We start from the raw sequence: 27,547 nt of genomic DNA, 5'->3' as shown, positions 1-27,547 counted from the left end.
CCCCCCAAAAAAAAAATCAATGTACTACACACTTATAAATGACACACAAAATAAAAACACTGCAGTCTGGGTAATGTTCTCTCTCCATGATCTGACAAAAAAACCTTAGATTTTTTTACTACTTTGTATTTTCAGATAAAATGTCAATGCAAGGTAACTTGCTTATTTTGTTTTCATCACTAATATTCTGGGACCTTATTTTCTTTGAAAAATAAACCTAGTAAGAGGAAGCTAAACGTTAATTTAAAAATGCAACATGCTGGCAGTCACCCAACTAGATTTTTTGAGGGGGAAGTCAAGGATATCCCCAAGGATTATGGTAGATTAAACGAAGTCCTTGAGTGCACTTGCAAAGCAGGAGGAATCTTTGTTTTGTTCTTAAATTGTGTTCTGTTTTTCTTAAACAGTCCTAATATTGATTCAGGTACTGCGTTTGAACAGATTGAAAGGAATACATAATGATGGCAGATTTTCACTGGCAGAAATGCATACTGAAATATGGCATTATTTAGCACAGTTATTTACCATGTTGGGACAAATAATATTTCAGATGCACCCAGGAGAGAGAATGGAATGACCATACTTTAAAAAAAGATGTGTGGAATTAAAAATGTTGGTTGTGTTGTGCATCTACCATATGAGGGTTGTATATTCACTTTTCCAGTCCGTGTCCCTTATTTCAGAGGCCAGAATGCAATACGTGCATCAGCTACAGTGGGAGGAATCCATATCACCCAAAATACCTACTCTGCATAAGGAAGCAATTCCTATCCAGCCACACTTACAGTGAACATAAGGTAAGGTCTCACTAGCATGTGGATCAAAAGGAGTTAAAGGGCTCTTAACACAGCTGCAGAAGACACTGGTTTTAATCTTCTTCTAAGGAAAACGTGCAACAAAAATATCACCACCTACTTTTTCGAGGCGGGAGATATAATCTCTTTCCAGTCGTTCTTCTGCTTGTTTCAGGCCGAGCTGCTGCTCTGCTGTCAAAGAAGATTCGTCAATCACAGCAGTGTTTTCTAAATAATCAGCCTCCAAATTATGTTCCTTAGTTGATTCAGGATTCTTTATTTTACCTGGAGGATGGAGTTGGAAAGTTGTTATTATTTTCCAGAACAGCCAACAAAAATAAGGGAAATATAAAAATTAGCACTACAAAATCGTCTCTACATGGTTTCACAAAGGATTCCTCTCTCTGTAAGCTGAACTTGAGAGGATGCAAGGATTTCAGTCATTTTAATGGGAAGCAAATGGTCAACGTCATAAGGAATAAAAGTGTCTCTGAAGAAAGAGACACTAGAATCTCTTGAATGAGCTCCCATCCAGTGCCTTCCAATGATGCATTTCTTTTTCACCATTGCTCTAGAACAGACTAGATTGCAGTCCCAGCCCTGTTGTGGTCTCTGTGCTCTCTGCAACAGAAGAATTGCTCTATCATTTTTCTATAGTCAAAAAAGGAGTAAAAACAAAGAGCTGGCATTTTTACAGGGTACCTTGAGACTAAAAAGGTTGATAAATACTGCTTTAGAAGGACAAGAGCACCAAACATTTAAGGATTTTTGGTTGTAGCTGTGCTGGTCTAAGGCATGAGTGACTGGTGCCTCCTGAATCTGGGGGGCACCCGCAGAAGCTACTGATGGTGGCAGCCCTGTCGGGGGGCACCAGCCCCACCGACAGCATCAGTGTTGGCCATCGGGGGGGCACCAGCCCCGTTAGGGGAGGCATATGCACCTTTGTGCACCCCCTACCAGTTGCCTATGGTCTAAGGACATAGGAAGGCAAGCATCTTTGAGTAGATGTGATATCTTTTATTAGACCAAGTGAGCAGTTGGAAAAAAAGTTCTTTGCAAGCTTTTGGGCACAAGTGCCCTTCTTCAGGCATAGAGACTAAACAGCAGAGAAGGGTGCTTCGGCCTGAAAGCCTGCAAAGAATTTTTTTCCAACTACAGTACTCAGTTGATCTAATAAAAAATATTTAAGGAGTTCAATATTAAAGAAGAGAAAGTTTAAAGACATCAATGCAATGTCTTAGTAACCTAGTCTTACAGTCAAAGGCAGACTGGGGAGGGGGGTTGGTACATGCAGTGGGGTCTAGTTGCAACCCCTGCCCTTTGATTCTTGCCCCAAACTTTTCAAACCACCTGCCTGGGAGGGGCAGCAGCACTTCTATACAGGCAGTGCTAAGAACTCAGTTGGTTAGAGTGTGGTGCTAATAACACCAGGATGCAGGTTTGAAACTTGTTGGACTAGATCTCCTGAGGTCCCTTCCAGCCTTACTTCTCTATGAACTATGACTGAGGCTCATTATCTCCTTGATTCCTGTCCACAGGTGTTACCTACCTTTAACAGTTCTTTCAAACCTTTCTTCTGCAATTTAGCTGCCTGTTAGCCATTCCTGGTAATCTCTCTCTTCTATTTTACGGCCCTAAAAAATGTTTTTAGCTCTAGCCAAAGACCTTAACTCAGATGTGGTAATATTAACTCGGGTGTAGAAATCTGAGTAAGAGACACATTTAGCTATAATGACTATGAGACTAATGACACAAGTATCTTTTGACTACTTTCATTACATTTTTCCCTAGTTTGCGGTGTTTTTTTTTAACTTTATATATATCTAGCAAATGAGCACACATTCAAGTAGTTATATTTGGTTTAATCTTAAATGTGTGTTGTATTAAACGTGATGATGTGCCACACTATCTGCACCCCCCCACCCCCCGCTTTTCAAAATCCTAGATCTGCCCATGCTTACAGTAGTTCTTTAGGTCAGGGATCATCTTTTGCTAAGCACATGTACAATACCTAGTATAACGTGCTACTGTAATATAACTAAGAAACATTAATACAGAGGTTTAATTTGTTACACTGGCCATGTAAAGTTAAAAAACCCTACATAATGCTATTTCAAAGAAATATATTACAGAAATCTCTCAGAAATACATTACAAGGCTATTATCTAAGCATTACAACTGCATCCACTTGAGACGGTGTGATTTTAACAATGCACCCAATGCTTACTGTGACACCACAGCTTTTTATGGTTCATTATAACACCTATGCTACTGTCAATTATACACATGAAGGATCTTGAACAGACAATGCCTCTAGCAGACTATGTTCTGTACATAATTTGTTAACCTGTACAAATCAGCTACACTGAACATCATTCTTATAACCAAGGACATCCTCCATGACAGTATCACCAAAAAGAATGAGATTTTAAGAGAGTAGAGTGAAAATGGTATCGAGACAGCTATCTTGGGGGCAGTTAGATATCAAGTAAGTAAACAATTTCTGGACTGTGGGTGACTGGTGATCCATACAGTACCTGCTGATGGCTCATAAAACTGAAAGAATTAGGTTAACTTTTCCGGTTGCTAAACATCATTAAGATAGCTAAAAATGCATTCCATATTTTCCCACTGTGACTTTACCAATATTTTCCATGTAAATAATTGTTGTAGTTGCTAATGATATTATATGATCACGAATGGAAGAGGAGGTGATCCTCATGACAGCAAATGGCCCAGGAAACAATATTTCTATTAAACTGTGATCCATACTTTGAAAAGGTCTGACAACTCCTACAGTAAGGGGTTAACTAGACAAAGGACCTCAACACTGCAGATAAAGCAGTTGCGTATTCTGAAGTTGAAGGAGACCTAAAAACTCAGGGCTCACAGAAGTGGCTACTGCAAGAGTGCCTCAATCTTCTGAAGATTTGGAGAGAAGAAACATCACCACAGCAACCAAGTAAAAGGCAAGTGCAGGGACAGATCCTGCTGCCAGGGGTGGTGCAGGGGAGCAGGGATGGGCACTGCATCCCACTCCCAGCTCCCCCCTCAACCAAGGTGGGCAGATCACCCTGCAGACGAAGCAGGAAAGGACTGCTTAACATCCCCTGAACAGGTAAGAATCTCCCCCATCTCGCTCTGTTCCCCCTCCCTCTCCATTTATGCTCAGCAGCACATCCCGTCCCAGTCCCTCCTCCCCCCACACACCAATGGTGCTGTCCCTATGCTCCCCAGCTGCAGCTCCACACCCACTCCTCCCAATTGAACTGGAGCAGGGAGTGCAGGGAGCCAGGCTGAGCCGCAGCCACAGGCGCGTTCCCCTACCTTGAGCCGCTCCTGTGCTGGCAAGCAACACCTGGGAGGTGGGCAGGAAGCAGAAACCTGCCCGCTGGCCCTGCTGCTGTTCTCCCTGTTAAGCCTGGCTCCCTGTAGAGCAGGGCAAGAGTAGCTCAAGGCCACCCTGCCCACAGCCTGGGACAGCAGCAGCAGTGACAGGTGGGAGGAGGAGGCATCACTGAGCCCAGAAGGAAAGGGATAGAGCAATTCTTCCTTGATTCAGGGACTTAAAAAGTCCCCAAGCAGCTGCTCCCACTGCACCCCCTCTGGATCCACCCCTAGGCAAGCATGGCGTTCCTGTGCTAGAATGCAGATGCATTTTTCTTTTTATTACTGTTAAGCCAAGACAGAGATTTTACAAAGATTTTGTTTTAATGTGATCTCGCTTCTCAAAGTAGCCCACAATCGACACGCACCAGCCAAGACATGGCTCTAAATAAATATATGCTCCATTGCTTACAACAGAGAAAAGACAAATTGTGACGTGCACTTCTCAGTAACGGAAGGTCCAAGTTCACAGTACACTCTTTATAAACGTACTGGAAGATTTGCTGTATGTAACTAAAAAGACATGCAAGACAGAAACACTTCGGAGCTTGTTTCGGAGCAGTAATAATTTCACTGCAGGAAAACAATGAATTTAGTGCTGTATAATACTCACTGAAATCATCAGATTTATGCTCCACTGTTCTTTGATCCAAAACAGTCTTACCAGGATCACAAGTCTGATCAGTGTGTGTTTTCAACAGGAGAGTCCCTGGTGGATATTCCAGTGCTGATTTCCCTCTCTGGGAGACTGCTGAGGTTTCCATACCAACTCCATTCCCAGAAATAGGAGAGCTTGGGAAGTTTTCTCCCACTTGTTGAGCTTTTACCTGTTTTAGGTTTTCTACTGTTGCTGGCAAATTAGGTACTTTTTTTGCTTTTCCATGACTTCGATCCTGAACGTTTGACACCACATCTTTAGTTCCAGGACTACAACTATTTACCTTACATGATTTATTATCCCCGGGTTTTTCAGAACAGACATCATTTTGCTTATTCTTTTTGCTACTGTTCCCACTTGGAGAACTTCTCCCCACGTCTTTCACAGATTTATCATTTCTGTTATGTTTGTAATTCTGACTGATTGTAACTCTGACTGTTTTGCCTTCCTCATAGACAACACGGGCAGGCTTCCTCGGATCATGATTTCCATTCTTTGAGCTTTTGGCCTCTTCCATTATTGTGAAGATCTGCTTCTTCTGTCACTTAAGACTACTTGAAATTCTCCAGAAATTTGAAGTTGGTTTTAAATCCACAGCTCAGGCAAGGAACTTGGCAGATTGTCTGCTGGAGAAAAACAGTAGCGTACAGTTATAAATAGGATAAGAACAATATCAAAACTTCAATGAGACTATGCAATAAGCAGTCCTCCCTACAGAATAAGTAAATGTACCGGTTATGAGAGGAAGCATTTTCCAAAAATAGTGTAAATATTGCTTAACAATAAAATGTTTAATAAAGTAAGATCCATGAATATTTTGCTAATGGCTAGTTCTACTAAAAAGGGGGAGGGGTTAGGGTTAGGCTATTTCTGCTAAAAAGGCGAGAGGGGACAGAAAACGATATACTTATCACAGTGTTAAATTGTGAACATATGTTATGCTCTTTCTTTTCTTCATTTTATAGCTGTAAAATGGTTTGAATAGATCTCTTGACTTTAGAAAAGCGCCGAGAAACAAGTCAACATGATACGCCGAGGGGAGGAAGTGAATGGAAATATTAAACAAGACAAAAACATTACTGCAAAATAAAATCTTGCCTAATAAGGCCTTTTAGAGTTGAATTTAGGAGGTTGGTATCACTCCTTGCTTAAGTAGAATCTTAAATGATTTTAAATAATCTCTTAATACCCATCAAAAATGCATGCTGATAATGATTACAACATTGTTTTCCCATATGGAAGTGACTTAATTATATTCAGATTCATAAATTGTATAAATAACAAGGGCAATAGGGAAAGTAGTTAGCTGAAGGAATTGGCAATTGGAAGCAGACCCTTTTGGTCCTAGGCTGTGAAGTCTTGTTCAGGTCAAGCTGCCATTGATCAAATAGTTATCATATAATACATGCCTGATGCATTATATTATGATAGGTTTGTGTAGGAGGAATCTTACTTCATTGACTACTAGACAGGTACCCAGATCAGGAGGAGAAATCTTTACTTGGGACCAACTATTTCCTTATTTTGATTTCAAAGCAGACCATGTAGCTAAGAAGTCTGCAGTAAATATTTCTATTGCATGACCTGTGAGACAATGTACTTGGGCTTTGGAATTGGGAAACATTTTGACGCTTATCTTGCTGGGATCCTTTGACCCTACCTGACTTCCTGCCCCTTGGGCAGGTGGCTGGACCCGATGATCTTATGAGGACCCTTCCAGCCCTAATAGTTATGAAAATGCATGACCAAAAGCAGCCACTGCAGGAAGCTAACTCAGTTCAAAACATACAACATGCACTTATATGAATACAGGAAAAAACATTTCTTCTACAACTCAAACTATGGAGAAGCAAAGATTTGACCTTTTATTCTTACTTAACACCTGTCTCCATAAAACCTTTCATGATATATTTTTGGACATGAACTATTAATACATAGTTTCAGGTCAGATCTACTAAAGTATGTAAAAGAGCATCTACAATCAATAGAGCTGTCCAAACATTTTAGCTAAATGCAGATAAGCTACACCCATCTGAGCCCTACTAAGCAATATCACTCACTGCATGATGGGTGGGGGCAGAAGAAGTCTTATTTCTTTGATCAGGCTGTTAAATGCTTGTTTTTTAATTAATCAAAGAACACTAATGCTGCTCAGAAGCAGAAGGGAGGCTTGTGACAGGCACTAGTAAAAACTTCTAAATAATTTTGAGATTACAAATGCTGCTCTACACAGGAGAAAGAACAGTTTTAAAATATTTATAACTCTGGCATAACTTGAATACCAGTAGCTTTGAAATATAAAGCTGATACTTTACCCACTAAGTTACACATCTTGTAGGTAGCAACCACAGGAATTTATGGGTGCTAAGCAAGCCATCAAATAGATACCCATATTGTTCAGCTGGGGAAAAATGGAAACACTGCAACAACAACAACAAAAAAAAATTCACAAAAATTAACAACCAAAGGCCTAGATTTTTATTACAATATAATTCATGCAAAATTGTATTTAACGGACACAGAAAGGAAAAGTCAGATTCAAAGTAATGTATTTGTAAAGATCTTATTTCTTTATGTATTATAGCAGCTCAGATTATTCAACCTGAATATAAGAAGACTAATTTACTATTCATCTTTCACGATGATTTTTTTTTTCCACATTTTCCTCGGTTTGAAGGTAGACTAAGCAAGTCTCAATTTCTGGTTCATGAATCTGCACAATGCTACAACTATTTGACTAGCAAACACTTTAGGAGAAGGTTCAAACTACGTACTATAAACTGATGGGATTTTTTAAAATTATTGAGATCACTGGGTTTGTATCTTCTTTCCGAAAAAAGAAAACCCCCAAAACCAAAGCAAACAACAGACCAGAACAAAACGAAACAAAACTCAGAACAAGAACACATATTTGGTAGTATACAATTAGTTATATTTTGCTTCTTTTTGAGAAGGGGGTCTTTCAATATTTCAGCTATAACTTTTGTCCATAAATAGAACAACAATTAAGACTAATTTGTATTTGTTGTATTAGAGGGATAGATTTAAAAAATATATTAAAAAGTCATTGGTGGGTCTTCCCTTGTTGAGATTCAAGAGCTATCACCAATTTCAGTTGCATGTGAGGCCGTAAGAGTTCACTCGGCTCTTTGCGGGGCGGTGTTAACAGAATGAGAACATTAAAAGTTGACCAAGTCTCTCTGTAAAGCAGACTCCCACTTGTTTTCATAGGACATACACATACTCGCAGCCAAGATGAGATAAGCTCCTCCTGGCTTGCCTCCCTTCTAGCTGCCGAAGGAACACCAGAGTCATATTTGAGTCTTGGTTGCAAAAACATGCGGGCAGCAACTCCATAAACTGGATCCAGGACTCCGCTAATAAGCTACATCTCCAGCCGGCAAGCCGAAGATACTGCTCTGAAGACAGGTGAAACTGGATAGATGCTGTCAAGTTAAAAGCAATCCTGTATTTTGTTTTTTGTTTTTTTTTTAAATCTCCTAAGTTACAAGCAAGACCTAGAAATAAATTCAAATCATTTAAAAATAAATAAATAAATCAAGGATTTTTTTTAAAATCCAGGCAAGCATTTTTTGGGACGATCCTACCTTTTCTCACTTACCACACCCCAAAATGAGAGGCAGGCTTGGCTTTGGGAAGGCAGAACGAAGGTTCAGAGTCAGGGCTGAAGCCAGCTGCATGGAGCAGGGGCAGGGTCTACTCTTCGGCTCCCCCCCTCCATGAGTTTGGACTTCTTACAGCTGCTGCCAAGTTGGGAGACATTCAAGTACTGGGGAAAGGGATCCTGTTGCCCAAAAATTTGTCCAAGTTTTCCCCCAACTATATAGCCAGCCTAATACAAGTTTTCACGCTGCAAAATCCTTGCCCCTCACATTTCCTGGACTATCAAGGCTATATCATTCCAACGCTACCTTAAATATCTCAAATATTTTCTGTTTGCATATACTGTATTTCTTTCTGCTTAGATGAGTAACTGACTCATCTGTTTTGCTTTTAGCTCTTATCAGGGTTCGGCTTTTGTGCAGGAGAACAAAACTTGGATTGCAAACATTTGGAGGAAAGAGAAGGATTTTGCTTTTTTTTCTTTTTAAAGAAAGTTAAATTGTTTCTAAACTAAAATAAAAAAAATGGAATATTTCAGTTGGACTCAGATTTAATGAAAGGTTTGGGTTGGTTTTTTTTGCACAGCTGGTTCTAGGCTTAGGTGACCTGACTCATGCATACTGTTATTAAGTGGAAGCAAATAAATTGTAGGACCACATATGTCATTTATGACTTAATTTACTCAGTTTCTCTTAGTGATAAAAGCCATGAAAAGTAAAGCCTGCGAATCTTGTGTAGTTTGATTAGCACCTAAACCTAGAAATAAAGGTACAAGTTGAAAACACACATGGATGGCTAGTGGTCCTAAATATCTGGTTACTAATAGCAACACCATCACCAAAATCAGAGAGCTAAATTTTTATTAAAACAACATCACTGAAGAGTGCTTATTACTGTGATAACAGCAGGACAGGAACCGCCCTGCTTTTACTGCACCATTTTCAGTTCTCTCAGTTATCTTGCTGCTACATAAAGAAGTGCTCTTCCAATATAATAGTATGAACTTATTTAACCTTATTTGACAGAGGCTGCAATTCAGCTTGTAGCTTTATCTTTAGATTAGAATACCAGGCCAACTAGCATCATAGGAAAACTTAAGTTTCCCTCTTTAACCTGTTTCATATTCCTCAAAATTACTGCTAAATTAAAGGAAAATAGTGTAAACGTTAAAAAAGTGTCAAATGAGATAGCTGGTAACATCTGAGACACTGGCAGTAAATCAAATCTCAGAAAACTAGTATTTACTGGTATTTTTTTTAATTAAATAACTTTCTATGACTAATTCTGGAGACTGAATGGCTCCAAGGATTAAAAACAGAATATCACCATTAAATCACCCCACCCCCCAGCATAAAGCAATGACTTTTGATCATTTCTGTGTTACATTAGCTGATTTTTTTCTGATTGATGAACACCGGTTTGCTGGTCATAGTTTAGGTTCTTTAAAAACATGAATGTGCAACTTGGGGGGTGAATGAAACCTTGCTGACATTAGTTGCAACACAGGACAAGGGTTGGAAAGATCATTCAGACTGAACTAGTCTAACTGTAGTTTCTCTAGGTTAAAAATAATACATTTAAATATCAAAACTATTTAAACCAACATCATTTTTACAGTTTCCTTCAATTAAGTAATTTTCTCTGTACCATGTCCACAAAGAGGCAAAGAATATGAATACTACTATTATATAGGGCCACAGTGAATATGATTGTATTTAATGTAATAAAAGCTCAAAGTTCAGAACTATTTTATCTCAGAGATTATTATAAAACAAAACTGCATGGCAACACTTAAAGCCCGAGCGTTAATTTTCTAGCCTGCCAAAAGGTGAATGCAGCAGAAACCAAAATAAGTCCCGCTCTGCTATCACAGAGGTTGCATTTAGTGATGAATTTGGTCCTGAATATTTACATGAATATCAAAACTATCTAAATGATTATCAAAATGTCATTATGCTTGTAATACATAGCTCAAAGTAATCAGATTTTCTACTACCTATGAGAAATGATTAATCCCATAAATTGATTACAGGACTGGAAGAGGGCTAACATCCCAATCTTTAAGAAGGGGAGGAAGGAGGACTCAGGGAACTATAGACCAGTCAGCCTTAGCTCCATCTCTGGGAAAATCCTAGAAAAAAAAAAAATATCAAGGAGCACATGTGTGGGAGCCCGCTAGCTCATGTGATACAGAGGGATAACCAACATTGGATTTTAGCAGGCAGGTCCTGCCTCACTAACCTAGTTTCCTTTTACAACAAGGCCACCAACTGCTTAGGTGCAGGAGTCGAGGTGGATGTTATCTATCTGGACTTCAAGAAGGCCTTTGACACGGTATCCCATACCATCCTTATAAGTAAACTGAGGGGATTTGCCTTGGATGACTATACGGTAGACTAGGTAGCAAACTGGCTTAGAGGGTGGTGGTGGATGGGTCGTTGTCAACGTGGAAAGATGTGGGCTGTGGAGTCCCTCAGGGCTCAGTTCTGGGGCCAGTGCTGTTCAACATCTTCAGCAGTGATCTGGACGAGGGGGTGGGAAGCACTCTATCCAAATTCACGGATGACACAAAAATATGGGGTGAAGCTAGCACCCTGGAGAGGAGGAACCAGATCCAGGCTGACCGAGACAGACTGGGAAGTGGGCAGAGAGCAACAGGATGCAATTCAGTAAGGACAAGTGCAAGGTGCTGCATCTAGGGAGGAAGAACTGCCACCATACCTACAGGCTGGGGGGCGACTTTCTCAGCTCCACTGAGCCAGAAAGAGATCTTGGAGTCGCTGTTGACTCCAGGATGAACATGAGTTGCCAATGTGATGACGTAGTCGGCAGAGCCAATCGCACCTTGTCGTGCATCTGTAGGTGCTTCACAAACAGGTCCAGAGAGGTGATTCTCCCCCTCTATGCGGCACTGGTCAGGCCACAGCTGAAGTACTGTGTCCAGTTCTGGATGCCGCAGTTCAAGCGGGATGCGGACAACCTGCAGAGGGTCCAAAGAAGAGCCACTAGTCTGATTAGAGGCCTGCAGGGAAGCCCCTACAAGGAAAGGCTGCGGGACCTTAACCTCTTCAGCCTCTCCAAGAGAAGGCTGAGAGGGGACCTTGTGGCAGAATACAAATTCATAAGTGGGGAGCAACATGAAGCAGGTGATGATCTGTTCACCAGGGCACCCCCTGGAACGACAAGGAACAATGGCCATAAGCTACTGGAGAGAAGGTTTAGGCTGGACATTAGGAGAAAGTTCTTCACGATCAGGGTTGGGATCTGGAATGGGCTCTCAAGGGAGGTGGTGCTCGCCCCATCCTTGGGGGTCTTCAAGAGGAGACTGGACAGGCACCTGGCTGGGTTCACATGACCCCAGGGCTGGTGACTCTTTTCTTTCCTGCCAGGGGCAGGGGGTTGGACTAGATGGCCCACTGAGGTCCCTTCCAACTATGAATCTATGATTAATGAAACTTATAAAAGGCACATTCCTTTCCCCCACCCACAAGGTTTTCCAAAAAATTAAAAAAAAAAAAATCCTTTCTCTCCTGACACATAAATTGGTTAACTACATTCGACCGAGGGGAGGGAGAGGAAGTGGGGTTCCACCTTCCTCTGAAGCACGGACACAGCTGAAGCTGGCAGGGATGAATTACTGCTCTGAATAGTTGGGTAAATCTTCCTTTCAGAGACCTAGTTGGTAAGCCCACTCACACTCGCGTTCCCAGTTATTAGACACTTTTCTATCACGATCAAATTCTCACAGATCAGTTCAGACCAGATGGGCAGTGACCAGGAGGGCTGCGTGCCCTCCCTGGCAGCACGGGGCACTGCTCGACTAGGCATCTGTCACCTGATCAACTCCCTGACATTTAAGGGGCCTCTAGCTTCGTTCTTAACACACAGTTTTTACCTCCTAAAGTCTAACTCAAATCTTTGTATTTAGCATAAAGGTACCTGGGGGAAATATAATGGCAATGGTCAAGCTAGATCTCTAATAGTCCTTTTTGGCCTAAAATGCAACATAATGTTCTAAGAATTATCAACAAAACCTAACCTTAATAACGATTAACGTTTCTAAACCTAGCTGGCTTTTCACCATTACAGTTCAGCAGACTTGCAAAATGCAAGGACCAGACAGTTTCACTTTTGACAGTTTTAGGTTTCATTTCCTGGTTCTCGTCCAGTCGTATTAGCAAAGGTTATATTTGAACTGCAGCAACTAGAGGGAAGTGCTTCGATCCAAACAGGGCAAAAATAGGGCTTGTGTGTGTTTATTAAAATTTCAGAGACGTTTCTATTCTTCTGTGAAACCTTTCACCTCCCCCCTCCCAAAAGTTTAATTTTGCTCTTAAGCATCATTTAACCCTTTTATTTTTAAAAAGGAATCTACACTTTGTGTCCAGTTTTGTTGTACCAGCATACCTAGGGGGGCAGAGGGAGGGGACTGGATAACTTCTGAGCCCCAGCTGTATATGGTTTTCATATACACTTACTACATTTGTTTTCATCTCAACAGTTTTCATAAACAAGATGTACAGGTTGCAGGTTATTTTTTTTTTATTGGCACTGACATACTTGTTCTTCTTTCCCACAGGGTCAATATAACTGGGAAAGAGTAAAGAAAAGGGATGTGGGCCTTAACACTGGACCACACTTTGGTGTGAAACTCCTAAATTCTCATTCTTGCCCTGATAACGATCCCCACTACAAAATACAGTTGAAACTACTTCCCAGTATCACAGAGGTGTTGCGAACGTTGCCTATAGTTCATCCTTGTCCAGCATCATGACAATGAAAGCACACAGTACGCCTGACCCTGGGCAAACTTGAATGAATGAAGGGACTCCTACCTTGTTTTGGATCAGACCACACGTATTATTGTAATCACGCCCTAAAAGGTGTGCACATTTTACTAAGTTAAGGAACTGTGTTTTAACACAACTTATGCAATAGGATGTTTTTTCAAAATGCTGTGCAAGCTGTGGGCCCGCTCATTTAGAATTAACCCTAAGCAGCGATACACATTTTTTGAGTAGTTTATCCGAACCCTTGCTTTAGAAGGTAGAAAAGCTTTGGAAGGAAGTGCTTTGGAAGGAAATACTTTGGAAGGAAGTATGCCAAACACTTGGCATACAGTCCAACTCAAGACAGTCTGCAAACAAACTATTGATTATAGTCTCCCAAGCCAAGGTTTCTTTTTCATCAAGGAAATTCTGAATCTATGCATAGCTGCCAATTTGAGATCAGAAAAGGTAGAAAAATGAAGTTTCTAAAGAGGATTCTGTGTCTTACTCACAATAGTTGCATTTTATATTACCTACTGTTGTCTACTTCACTGAATAGAAATAGGTACCTGTTTTGTCTTGAAAACTTACTGAAGATCATCAGCAGACCTATTCATTTAAAAAAAAGTTAGAGCCAAAAGAAAGTTATTAAAACCATGCACAAACTCATAGATAGGCTGTACTGGATAAAAGTAAGAGTTAAATATGCTAAAAAAGGATTAGTATTCAGACTAACTGCATTAGTCTAGAGGAAAAGGCAATCAGGGCTCATAGTAGAGATGATGTCTTTTATTACAGCAACAAGATTTTTTTGCAACATTTTTTTTTTTACAATTTTTTTTTGCAAAAATCTTGGTGGTCTAATGAAAGAAATCATCTCTACTACAAGCTCCGATTCCCTAAAAAAAGGGATTCACATTTAGGGTCACTAAAACCAAGGGATAGTGTAGTCAATACTATTTGACACTGCAAAGCTCAGAGAAAATTACTGAAGTACCTACACTTAAAGAGAGTGTTATGATTTACCAACACATAGTTTATGTTCATCAATATACCAACTGTTAATGTGTTTGTGCTGATTTTTCACACATTAGAGCGCTAATATAATGATCCTGGAGCTACGTCCCTATGGAAAGGGGATAATGATAAGAGAGAAAGGCTGCTAGTATTTTTTTTTTTTTTTTAAATTTCAGAGCCTATTAGTATGATCCCTGGAAAACATTAGGATTTATTCAGCACTGGGCAAGAAACTATGCAAATACATAGTGCAAAATTATAATCCCTCCAAATGGGGCCCAAAGGAGAAAAGGAGGAAGGGGGAGCACCACAAAAAAGGAACTGGACGTATTTTGCTTTCAGGTGGATTGGAGATAAGCACAATTTAAATCGCCTGCCCCCGCACCAACTAAGATGATGCCGGTATTCCCCCTCAACACAGCTTTCTAAGCACTGTTTTCTGCCAAATACATACCCCCCACGCCATCAAGATACCCCTGGTGAATAGTTCAATGCTGCTGGCAACTCCCCTCCAGGCATTTGTGCAGACAGATCAAACCAGGGCCTTTCTGCAGGAATACAGGCACTTCCTCGACCCCTTCCTCAGCCTTTGTTTCACTAAAAAACCACAGACCCAACCCGAGGGGGGTCAGGTAGCCAAAAGGGGGTTTCTCGCTTCTAGAGAGAAAGTCTCAGGGATCAGGGTCACAAGCCAAGGGACCAAAGGGGAGGCACAAATGCAGGTAAACAGACGTTCCCAGGATAACCCAGAGGGCAGTAACAGGTAGCCGCAGCACCACCAGGACACGCACGCTCAGCCCGGGAAGTCCCTCGCCCACCTCCAGCTGGGCCCCCAGGAGGCGGCCCCAGGTCCAGAGTCACTGCACGCAGGTTTCCAGCCGGGGTCACAGGCAGGGAGGCTGCGGCTCAGCTGTGCCAGCCTGACCCCTGCTCTCTGCCCAGCTCTCCCCTGCTGTCTGGCACAGAGCCAGACCGGAACTGGCCGCTCACTTCCTCTTCCTGCTTCCAGAGGCCTCTGGGATCCGCAGTCCAGACTCGCCCGGGGGCAGGACTCTCATCACTTCCTCTTCCTGCTTCAAGAGGCCTCTGGGATTTGTAGTCCAGAATGACAGCCCACAGGACCCTCCTCCCCCCCTTCTGTTACACACTCGTATCACATTTCCAGCTCGCGCAATACATCACGTGGCACGAAACGTACATTATGTTACCCCCCTTTTCAACGGGACGTGCCCCGGCGTCACCAAGCCACCCTCCGTGGTCTACCGGAGACTTCAGGGATGGGGGCTGCTACTGATGTTGCCCCCACGTCTAGCCTTCCCCATTGGATCCGCTCATCTTTGCTCTCATCAGGCCACAGGTCCCACCCAACATTTCCTGGCGTAGAAGCATCCTCTGCCAGCACCCTATTGGGAGTATTTGGGCCCGTATTGGTGGGGGTTCAGTTATGAAGCTCCTGGTAACATCTTGATTGCTGATGAAAAGGCATCCCTAGCCCCCAGTCTGTCTCGTGAGCACACATAGGGCTTCATCCAATTATAGCTTACTACCCGTGTTTGTCCGATCAGCCAGCTCATCTAACACCTCAAGTAATTTCTTGACGACTGTAGAGAGGTCACTGAAATCATTACAGAGCTTCTGGCACTGACCCTGCCTCCTAGTTTTGTTCTGCGCCTACAGCTCACACACCTGTCCAGTGACCCCGAAGGCACGGTAGTCTTTTTGCCTGTGTGTGGCTACAGCCTGACGTCTCTTAACTGAGCTGGATGTAACCTGCCACTTTTATAACATGTTCAAATGGGTTGTTAAATCCTTCCGAAACATTTATTCCAGAGACAACATCAACATACAGAAAAATCTCCCATCCAAGCACTGTATATGGCGGAGACCCTGTAGATGACTGGACATTGCTCTGGTAGGCCATCGTGACATATAAGAGTACCTCATTTCATATTGTCAGGTTGTCTTGAATCAGGGAGGGCAGCCTGTCAACCTGAGTACAGTTGAATTGTTCCACTAGTCCATCAGATCAGATCAGGGGCTGATAGGGTGCCATGCAGGTTTTCTTAAACTTCCAAAAGGTCACAGATGTGACAGAATAGCTGAGATTCAAAATTTCTCCCTTGGTCAGTGTGGAGGGATTGAGGTACACTGTGATAGCACACAAATCTCTCAACACCATCTGAGCCTCCTGATTGGGGAAAGGGTAGGTAGGCTTTAGCCCACTTGGAGAAATAGCAAGCCACTACTAAGACATATTTGTTTCCACGTGGTGTAGTGGTAAGGGGACCCAGGATATCCATGACTGTCCTTTTCCAGGGGTCATCCAGCCTGTGTGGAGATCACAGGAGCCTTGGGATTACTCCTCATCCTTTTGTGTGCTGCACATCTCGCACAGTTTGCACCGGTCCATAATAAATTGCCTCCAGCCTAACCAGAAATACCAGGCCTGGACCTTAGGAGAGACTCTCTCCAAGCCAAATGTTCCCCCCTATAGGAATCGTGCAGGGCTTGCAGAATTATTGGCATTTCCCTCTCTGGCACCACTATTTGAATGCACTCGGGTCTCTAGGCAAACCCAGGAAGCTTCCGCACCAGGACTCTTTGCCTAATGCTTAGTTCATGCCACCCTACCTGGTATTGCTTTAGGTGAGGATGACATTGCCCTTCTTCAGGGAATTCCCTGCTACTGAGTTCCTTCTACCTTATCGTTTTTTCGATGTCAGCATCTTCCCATTGTTTTTTCCACTAATCTGTCAGCCATCTGGCTTTTTCTGCCTCTGGGGCTGGTTCACCCCTGGCTGTCTCAGCAATTGATAGTGGTTGTATCCCCACTGTTTCAGCTTCAGGTTCAGCTTCCATTGTGTGAGGTCTACTGAACAAGGCATTGGTATTCCATGGATGCCTCTTGAAGTGACGCACACTGCCCAATGGTCAAACTCTTCTGGCTGCTTCTGTGGTTCACTCCTGATTGCCTCTGCTGTTGACAGTGGCTGTATTTCCACTGCCTTGCTCTTAGGTTCACCCCCCTCATCCATGTGAGGCCTATGGGACAAGGCATCGGCATTCTGGCAGCGCATCGCCCTGGGAGGCAACATCTGGCAGCAGAACTCAGCCAGATGTTCCAACCACCTGGCCAGCTGTCCTTCAGGTTGTTGAAAATCGTGCAACTACAGGAAAGAACTATGATTTTTCTCAGCATGAAGGGTCTTCCCAAGAGGAAGTGCCAAAAGTGCTTAGTAAAGGTCACCACATCAAGCAATTCCTCTCTGGCAGCTGCATATTGGCACTTGGCTTTGTTTAAGGTTCAGCTGGCATAGGCTATTACCCATTCTTGGCTTTCTTCAACTGGGGACAAAACAGCTCCAATACCCAGGTCACTTGCATTACCATCCAACAAGAAAGGTAACTGAGTATCAGAATACGCCAAGATAGGGGATAACATCAGCTGCTCTTTTAGCTCCTGGAAGGCATCTTGACATTCCTTTATCTTATTGGAGAGTTTATGCAAGGGGTCTGCAATGGTAGCAAAACTCACCACAAACCTGTAGTAGGTGGCTAGACCCAAAAAGCTGCACAGTTCAAGGTACTGGCCAGGGTTTGATGGTCTCCACTTTCCCTGGCTCAGGGTCTACCACCTCTGTAGAGATCACATGTCCCAAGAAGTTCACTTCCCTGCAGAAGAGCTGACATTTGACAGGTTTAATTTTTAGATTGGCTTCCTTCAGCCTCTTAAGCACAGCTCTCAGTTTCTGCAAAGGACGAATCTTTCAGGAGCACATCGCAATGATACCATCTAAGTACACCAGGCAGGAGGTCCCATGTAAATCCACTAATACAATACCCATCACTCTCCAAAAGGTACCAGGAGCACTGCATTGCCCAAAAGCCATAATGTTAAACTCAAAAAGCCTTCTTAGTGCAGAATGCAGTCTTAGCTCTGTCCTCTGGGTATACTTCCACCTGCCAGTACCCACTAGCTAAGTCATGGGTAGAGAGCTATTGAGCTTTGGCCAGGAGATCCAGCATGTCATCAGATCAAGGCAAGGGGTAGGCATCCTTAACAGTAACATCATTCAGCCCATGGTAATCCACCGACCCACACATTTCTCGCTTTCTTCCACACCATCACCACAGAAGCAGCCCACAGGCTGACAGAGAACCTGATGATTTCCCTCTCTTCCATCCCTTGCAGCTACTGGTCAAGCTCCTGCTGGAAATGAATAGGTACTCTTTGTGGCACTCATTTGACAGGTCTGGCACTGTCCATGTCAATCCAGTGCTTTGTTAGGCCTGTCCGTCCTGGGTAGTGGTCCCCCAGGCTGAGTATATCAGGATACTCCAGCAGTGCTTCTTGCACTGCCCCTGCTTGCTCTGATTCCAGGCCATACTGACTTAACTTGAACTCACATGCCAATAGTCCTGCAGTCCTTTGGTGGTTCTCACCTGGCTCTCCAAGGTGCTAGTTCTTGTCTGAGCTCACTGCTCATAGCAACTGATCTCCCTGACCCAGGATCCTCCTACAGGACAACCACACCAGTTTCAAACATGCTAATTATGGTGCCAGGATGTGAGACTTGAGGTTCTGCCAACATGTTGGCAACATGCACTGGGATTTCATCCCTGTGGCTCTTACCCACTGCAGTTTCCGTTAGAAGCCCCAATTCCTTATTGCGCTTAGGTTCAAATAAGCCCTCCTAGTCCTTGCAGGACCATCTCTTCTGTTTGCCAGCAATCATTTCACTTCTAGGAGGTATTGTCATATTCTCCTCCACTACTACTTCACATACTCCGGTTTGACCATCTGTGGTATACAGGGGAAAACATCGCTCCAGAAAGGAACAGGAACAGTCAGCAAAACTCATGGCGACCTAAAATTGTTTTAGGAAATCAGTGCCCAACAATGCATCTTAATTGGCATCCTCTGCTACGAGGAATTTGCATGGCAGCTACAGGTCTTGGAAGCTGATGGCTGCACACCATTCCTCTAGGACTGGGAGCACCTCCCCACTGGCAGCCTTGAGTACTAGCCTACAAGGTCGAAGGTCCCTTTCGGTCTCTTTTGTAACCTGCTCCCATACTTGGTGATGTACAATGGATACCTGGCCACCTGAGTCAAGGAGTTGGCAAGGGACCTCTCCTAGCTTCCCCTCCAGGTAGTATCCCACCCAACCTTGCGGCACTGACAATTACCACCTCATCCTGCAGGCCTCTGGGTTTACCAGCGGCAGATAGGCCCCTCTGCACTGCCTGCTTTAGTTTCCCTGCCCAAAATGCCACCTTCTCTCTGGGCATTCCCTCCTAAAGTGGTCACAGCTGCCACAGTGCCAGCATCGGTCAGCAGCCTCCTGAGTGGATCCTGCTCACCCTGGATAGTCTTTATTGTCATCATCATTTGCAAACTAGTGGTTCCAGGCTTTGGGTGTGTACTCCCAACTTCTCCTTCCTGGTGTGCATATGTACCTTTGCCTTGGTGTCCTGAGTACTAAGAGCCCTCAGCTTGTTTGCCAATTCTAACTTAGTGGCTAGCTTTATAGCCTCATCCAAGCCCTGGGGTTTTCCCAGAGTTGGGCCTGTACCTCCCCACTGAAAGCATTGTTGAGAAAATGGTCACGAGCCAACATATCCTGTACCTCTGGGCTGGCTTGTGAGAAGGCCTTTACAACTAGTTGTCTTACAGCCAAGCCAAACTCTTGCACTGACTCAGGTGAGGTCCTCTTAAAATTAAGGAAAGTAGCACCAGCCCAGCATCTGGTTCCAAAGCATCTCCCAAGGCCCCTATCAGGTGCTTGCAATCCCACTGCAGAGCCACAGAGAGACCACCCTAGTCTCCCCTGTGAGCATCAGGCTTAGGAATTGTAGCTTAGTGGCCTTACATCATCCACTTAACACAGCTGCCATTTCAAACTGTTCATGCCAGTCAACTCATTCTTGCTGCTCCCTGCTATAGGGTTCTGGATTGAATCTAGGCCTTGAACCAGTAAGTAGGGCACACGTTCGTCCCCACACCCCAGAAGGGTGCTGCCCCTGTGCAGCACTTGTCTCCCCTGCTCAAAGCCCACACAACGACAAAAACTATGCACATGCTGCAACAGTTTGCCCCGTGCCTTATGGCCTTTGTCTGCCAATCCCACTGCTACCACCAGTGGTACCAAACCCCCGCAGGATCAGGCACGAGCATCACGGCCAAAAAAGCTTTTCTCACTTTTACTCAGGAAGTCTCTAGAATTCGGGTCACGAGCCAGCGGGCCAAAGGGAAGGAACAACCACAGGCAAAGAGACACTCAGGGTATAGCAACATACGCTCAGAGGGTTAAGTAACAGGTAGCAGTCGGTATCGCCAGAATACATACGCTCAGCACCAGTTCCCTTCCCCGACCTCCGGACGCGCACCCAGGGGCCAGCCTTCAGTCCAGAGTCGCTCTGGGCAGGTTTCCACGGCGGGGGTCACACACATCCAGCGCCTCGCTCAGCTGTGCTGTCCACTCCTTCCTCTCCCCCCATCTCTCCCCTGCCGCCTGGCACCGAGCCCAACCGGAACCGTCCGGTCACTTCCTCTTCCTGCTTCCAGAGGCCTCTGGGATTTGTAGTCCAGAGTTACTGCCCGCAGGACTCTGCAGGGTTGCTCCCCTCCTGCCGCACGCTCGTATTACATGTCCAACTCGTGCGAGACATGACACCGCACAAGGCAGGCATGACGTTTACAGAGCTACGTCCCCAGCTCGGCGAGGCCGACAGAACCATCACAAAACCCGCCGTTTTCTTTGCGGGGGGTGCAACTGCTAGCGTGTCTGGCTAAGGAGCTCCCTCCCGCCCATCTCAGCTTCTTCTGACAAACGCTGCAATTAAGTCATACTTTAGCGGTTGGGTCATCGCTCTTGCCAGGGAAAAGGTTATGTCACAACCCTTCGGGATTAGGCTGTTACTATTCTAGTCCCACCACTAAGGCATTAAGAACACGGCTCCCTTTGCAAAGCAGAAACATGGCAACTTTGCAACAGATTCAACCAGGAGGAATCCAACGTATATTGTCCAGGAATCCAAATACTCAAGCAGCATGAGAAACGAGCAACCGGGGTCATACGATCCCTGTTTAAATGGAAGTGACTATGTAACCTACATTTTCTCTAACTATTACATTGATTTTTGATTTTTTTATTTTTTTTCAGAAACTCATCCTAAATCTGCCTGTCCTGCCTTACTCTCAATGCCCAGCCAGTACGTTCAATACTGACATTCAACCTGAGCTATTCCTGTCCTTTGGCCGTCGAGCCACACCACTGAAGGCCAGAGGGCTCCAGGGGACCCGACTCATTAAACCATTGGACAAATCCTCAATCATCATGAGCAAACCAGCTCTTTCAGCCACGTGTGTCCACAAGACAATCCTAGAGCAAAAAAAAAACCCCGCCAAAAAAACCCAAACAGATGAAGAGGTCAGAGATCCCCTGGTGCCACGTGCCAGGGGAGAGACAAAAGCAGGGGGGCCAGGAGAGAAGCCTTCCCTGCCCCACCCCCAGTACCACAGCCTGATCGGAGATCTCCAAAGGACTCTCCCAATCTTCAAAAAATAGTAGCTGAAGTTGCCAGCGACCAATCTGTTTCTTGGAGGATGTGCAGTGGAGCCCTGCAGGGACCAGGAGCCCATCTCGGTACCCGGGCTAGGCTCCAACTGCCTTGAGAGCAGCCCTGCCAGCTCAGAGGAGCCCCTGCACCAGTGGGGAGTTTATCACCAACTAAGTCCTGCCCCGACGCGGGTGTGGGGTGATTTGGGGGAACCCAACAGCACCCTACGTCCTGCTACCCATGCATACGCTGCAGCAGGCGGAGCAAGGCTGCCCCACGGATGGGTTTCCACCTGCCCCTTAGCAGGTGGGGCAATGCTCCCCCCATGGGGCAATCCACCACGGGGGGAACAACACAGGAGGCAGGACAGTCCCACACCCACAGGGAGACACATGGGCGCTGTAACAATACGTATAGATCTCAGAGGCAAAACCAGCAGCAGCAGAAAGGAGGAGTCTCTTACAGCACTGCCTTGCAGGCAGGGGGTGCCAGCAGGCAGGGGAGCGCAGGGAAGGGCCAGCAGCCCTTGCTCCCCCCGCCCCGAGCCCAGTACCTGGCAGCTTCCCTAAGGGCGCTGGGGCGAGCTCTCCCAAAACCTCGTCCGATTGCGGCAGGCCCCAATGCAAGCAGCTCATTCTGGCCTTGCTGCCATACCAGCCATGTACTGCATTTTGGGGGAAAAGTAAGCCACAGCAGAAGAGAAAATAACCTCAGCCCACCCAGGAGTGGGGCAGCTCCCTCAGCCAGCAGCAGGGGGGTGCCCACGTCCCTCCGAGGGAGCAGGTCCCCCCCAGGCATTAAGGGATAGTCGCTCAGGGCATGGGGACAGAGGGAGACCGCTTCCTGCCCTCCCAGCTGGTCTCTGCGAAGGCACCAGGGTTTAGGGCAGCCAACTACTCCTCTTCCCCTCCCTGCTCCGTTCCAGTCGTGCCTGGCAAGGCGAGGGGACCTGCACTGCTGCGGTCCTCCCCCGGGGAGCAAAGGGGCTCCATGGAGCCCGCCAGGCTCAGTTCAGTACGAAACGCCTCAAGTTGTCGCCACAGCAGCTGTCTCCGCACCGAGACCCTGGCTCGGGTCTGGGCAAGATGATCAGTGACCTCCTGCCAAGGAGACTTGGTGAACATGGTCTCCTTCCAGAGGTTGGGGGTTAGATCACTATAGGTCTTGGAGGCCGCAGCAGAGGTGGCATTAGCCAAGCTGCCCAGTGGGGCAGCACAGCCCCTGGCTGAGGCATAGCAGTCATGGGGACCAGCCACCTTCAGCAGTTTCTTGGGAACTGGGGCAGATGCACACCTGTACCACAGGGCGCTGGGATAAGTCGCGCCCAAACAGACCCACAAGAGCCCGCACCGACAGGGTCTGCTATGGGGCTTTCCAGTCTTGTTGCCCCAACAGCCTCGCTGCACTGGTACAATGGATAGCTCAGCCAGGAGGACCGCCCCATGAACAGCAGTGCCAGGCCCACTAGGACTTGGTACCTCGCTGAATGCAGCACTTGAAGCATAAAGTCTGGCGCTGAAAAGTGCTTGTCACGTGGATCTCCTCGGTAACTCAGGTCCCTGCATGGGGTCACGCTTCGGCTTGGATGAATAAGCTGGCTGGATGCCAAGGACTAGACACTGATATTGGATTTATGGCCCGTTATCATTTTCCCCAACTCCTGAATCCCTTCCGCACAAGAAGAGGCAAGGATTTCTCAGGGTGATATTGAGACCAACTATGTAGTTATGATAAAGTTAGACAAGCTTCCCAATGTAAGACATTCTTCCTCAGGTCTCCGAGTCTAGGAATACAATTAGCAAAAGGAGAGATCGAGGGCTATCCAAAGAGAGAACTGGGGCGAGGGGGTCAGTCTCAGCTTCTCGATAATAAGAACCGAGAATTAAACACAAATATTGGATTTATGGCCCATTATCATTTATCTAACTCCTGAATGCTTTCCACACAAGGAAGAGGAGACTGATTCCCCATGTTGATAGGCCTCGATCTCCCAGGGCTCAGCTTCTTTTCTTTTGCCAGTTGTGCATCTGCTACACCTACGAATCTCTGTCTTGGCCTCTTCCCTATGCTGTGCTGAACGTGTGCTTGGCTTCCTTGAGTCAGAGACCGGAGGAAGAATGACTTGCATTCAGAAGCTTGTCTAACTTTATCCCCAACTACATTGTTGGTCTGATAAAAAGATATCATCCTAACAAATTCTTGCCTCTTGCATAACTTCTGGATTTATCGTGCTTACAACCATTTCTACTTTTCTCACTTAAAAAGGAGTTGTTCTGTGGATTGGTGCAAAAACATAGCTGGCTTCTCTGCTTATGCAAAGGAAATGTTAATAAAATGCTCATGATCAGCACTGATGTTAAGAGGCCAGGCTGAGTTTCGAGGAGAAATTATAACCCTATCAAGGAGGCAGATATTAATCACCGGGGCAATATAGTATGGCACGAGGCAAGGATTTTTGTGGGTGATATTTTTTATTGGATCAACTACATAGTTGGGATACAGCTAGATAAGCTTTCCAATACAAGGCATTCTTCATCAGGTTGTAGTATTGCACAAGTAACTATTACCAAGTCACTTCCCAGATTACGGGTATAATCTGACTGCAACAGGCTATGACCCCAGGGGTGGCCCTGATGCCCCTTGGTGGTCACCCTGCTCCTGTTATATGGTTGGTCCCTTAAGCATTTTCCCCTTTCTGCTCGTCTGCTGTGCCTTAATGTAACTAAATATTTAGCAAAGGGAGGCCGCCCTTGGGATCCCTGAGCAAGATCTCATCTACTCCTGAGCTTAGGTCTCATTTCTTAGCACCTCAAGGGCTTCTTACATGGCTCTGATCATCCCTTACACCGCACCCATGCCTTACAGATGTCACCGTCCACTATCAAGCTGAATTTCCATCTTGACTTATATATTGTCCCCTGCAAGCAGCACTGCCTGGACCCTGCACCGTGCTGCACAGGAAGGCGGCGTGCTAGTGGGCTCTGGGAAGTTGAATTGGGCCCCGGGAACCTGGGCAGCACACGGCACGCTGGCAGCCTGCTCAGCCAGACCTGGAAAGGTGGGGCGGGGTGGGGGCCATGGCCACGGAGGGAAAGACCAGGCCCCCCTGCAGCTCAGGGGCTGCCTGGCCCGGTACCAGGCAGCTCTTCCCCCGCCCCTGCCTGACACCCCTAGCCTCCCCCACCAACCCGCCTGACATCCTGCACTGCCCATGGGGCAAGCCAGCCCTATCTTGGGCAGTCCCAGGCATCCTGGCAGCCGCAAGAGCCTGCTGAAGGCAGAAGCAGTGAGGGGCCTGATCCTGCTTTTGGCAAAGCATGCCCGCCCGACCAATGGCCGGAGGCGAGCTACCACCGAGCTGGGCAGCCCGAGCTGCATGGGGCCAGTCATAGTTTCATAGTTGGTCGGGTTGGAAAGGACCTGAGCAGATCAAGTCCAACCCCCTACCATGGCAGGAAAGAGTACTGGGGTCAATCCTTCCCTCCGTGGTGGCAGCGCCAACTGCCAGGATTGGCCGAGCAGGCTGCCAACAGGCCGTGTGCCGCCCAAGCTCCCAGGGGCACAATCCAGCTTCCCCAGAGCCCACCAGCACACCACCTCTCCCACAAGCCCGCCTGGGCTTCCAGCACCTTGCACACTGTCCCCGCTGCCTTCCCCCATGGCCCACACACCCAGCTACCTTCCTGCCGCCCCACCAGTGAGGCAGGGTCGGCTTATACCAGATCCAAAAAAATCCTAATTTTTTGGTGCGGAAATATGGGGTCAACTTCTACACCGTTAAGTATGGTATCTTATTTAATGATGACCCTTCCCCTTTACAAACCTGCACTCAGAAGTGAAGGCAACACTTTGCTGGATTGCAATAAGTTTCATTTCCTGTTCAAGGGACCCATTTTCAATACTGTGTACACACGCAACTACGGCACTGTTAAATGCTGCGTATGGTCGTCCCTTTGCCAAGCAGTAGCAGAGTTCACGGCATGGCCTGTTGTTCCCCCATTTGCAGCAGAAATAGGTGACAAGGAGTCAAGTATTCTCTAGTGCAGTGGCTGTCAACCTTTTTTCATCTGTGGACCCCTAAAAAAATATGGGACCCCTTTGAATTGTAAGTGTGGGTATTCACACATTTGACAGACCACAGTCACGTTTCACAGATCCCTTAGACATAGTTTGTGGACCCCCGGGGGGCCACAGACCACAGGTTGAAAACCACAGCTCTAGTGTCATTTCTTTCTTTACAAAACGTACCCAGTCCTGTTCCCTCAAACAACTGGCACGTGGGCAACTCCCTCGTTCAGGACACTCAGGTAAGGCACCACTGCTCTAGCTCCAAAGCAACTGTACCTGTGTCTCAAGCTCTCATGCCAAACTACCTAGGTAGTAACCCACAGTGCCCATTTCCAGCTGTGATGGAGCCCCAAAGTTTTTACCTTTAAAACCCCCAAACCATATAGTCTGAACAAATGGCATGGCCACTAACTTCACCCTAGAGCAGCTGGCCTGTAACCCAAAGAAAACTCAAGACCAAAGAAGGATGCTTTACCCCACAATACCATTTACGACTGGGGGCAGCAGCTTGCGTTTCATCCCGAGTATTTCTATATTAGTTCTCCCTAAAGATCAAGCTTGCAACACCCTGTGGTATACAACGTGTTAGCTGCTCCACCATCTAGTAAGTATATTCAAAATACACATTTAGAAGGTCAACAGGAAAAAAGGGCCCAAATGCCCTACAACACAGGCGCAGGCAGAACTACACAGGTGGGGACCAGCATCATCGAGGAGGAGGATACTGCCACGACATCACTGAGACATCTCAATGACATCTCATGGTTGGGCTGATGAGACCATCGCTCTACATCAGGGGTCCGTAACAGTTTTCGGCAGAGCACCAGAAACACCCACGACCTTGACTAGCAAGGTGCCAGCGTGGCGGACGGCGGGGAAGCCACAAGAGGCCTGATCCTTGCTGCGGCAACGTAGCCCTGGCCCCTTTGCTGCCGTCTGCCCCAAGGCTTTTGCTCTGGCACCCGTGCCAGGTGTGCCTACCCCTGACTACCAAGAAACACTCCCTGAGGATGGGGCACTGCGATGCCTCCAAGCCGCCTGCGGTCGAGGGACTGCATGAAACCCAGATGGCACCAGGGAAGAGAGCAACCGCGGCAGGGAAGAAATCAACTGCTGCAAATCCTTTTGCCACAGTCCTTTCTTTGCGGCAGGCAGCGCCTGCTGGGACGAGGGGGCTGCGCAGCCCTGCCTTGCAGCATGCTAGATCCGGAGGGCAGTGTGGAGCACAGGCTTGCCCCGTCCTTGCCCAGAGCTGCCCTCCTCTCCCTAGCCATGCTGCTGGCCGTGGCGGCCCTGCTGCTCCTGGCCCTCTCCGCCTCTCAGCAGAAAGAAGTGGATTTTTACACCTTTAAAGTGGTCAACATCAGGGGCAAGCTGGTTTCCTTGGAGAAATACAGAGGCTCGGTAAGTCCTGCAGGGAGCTCACCTGCGGCTCGTACGGCACTAACCGCCCGTCTTTGCATGCGCGGGGGGCTGCATGCACCTCGCCTGGCTGCCGCCAATAAAACGTTTCCCAACTAACCCGTGTGTGCGCGAGGCTGGTTCTTGTGCAGACGTGGCGCGCGGGGCCCGGCCAAGCCTGCGGGGCAGGAGCCCTCCGGGGGGAGCAGCCCCCCCTGCCCCACCTGGCGCCGGCTGGCAGGGCCGGGGCCGGGGTGGGGGCGGGG

The 27,547-nt window shown here is 46.3% G+C and overlaps 2 protein-coding genes across 10 annotated transcripts in view; one reads left to right on the top strand and one right to left on the bottom strand.

Moving 5' to 3' along the window:
- ZCCHC11 (zinc finger CCHC-type containing 11) overlaps positions 1-20,762 on the bottom strand; it is a 93,655-nt gene extending 72,893 nt beyond the window's left edge. Inside the window, exons 1-5 of one of the 9 annotated variants that reach the window (XM_019501295.1) lie at positions 20,596-20,762; positions 13,802-13,841; positions 7,155-7,259; positions 4,795-5,465; positions 916-1,079 (exon numbers count right to left, since the gene is read on the bottom strand). In XM_019501295.1, coding sequence (XP_019356840.1) covers positions 916-1,079; positions 4,795-5,356 — 726 coding nt within the window. In that variant the 5' untranslated portion in view covers positions 5,357-5,465; positions 7,155-7,259; positions 13,802-13,841; positions 20,596-20,762. Of the gene's footprint in view, positions 1-915; positions 1,080-4,794; positions 5,466-7,154; positions 7,260-12,298; positions 12,403-13,769; positions 14,032-14,703; positions 14,998-20,595 lie in introns of those variants that run through there. The other 8 variants (XM_019501301.1, XM_019501300.1, XM_019501298.1 and 5 more) reach the window with 8 other exon arrangements.
- Positions 20,763-27,035: 6,273 nt separating this feature from the next.
- The window catches only part of GPX7 (glutathione peroxidase 7), an 18,421-nt gene continuing 17,909 nt past the window's right edge, over positions 27,036-27,547 (top strand). Inside the window, exon 1 of the mRNA XM_019501291.1 lies at positions 27,036-27,284. Coding sequence (XP_019356836.1) covers positions 27,078-27,284 — 207 coding nt within the window. The 5' untranslated portion in view covers positions 27,036-27,077. The remainder of the gene's footprint in view (positions 27,285-27,547) is intronic.

This window comes from Gavialis gangeticus, unplaced genomic scaffold (genome assembly GCF_001723915.1).
Source record: "Gavialis gangeticus isolate Ggan-Ray unplaced genomic scaffold, GavGan_comp1, whole genome shotgun sequence".
Lineage (NCBI taxonomy): Eukaryota > Metazoa > Chordata > Crocodylia > Gavialidae > Gavialis > Gavialis gangeticus.
The sequence above is the reverse complement of the archived record's forward strand: the minus strand, read 5'-3'. Positions and strand labels throughout refer to the sequence as shown.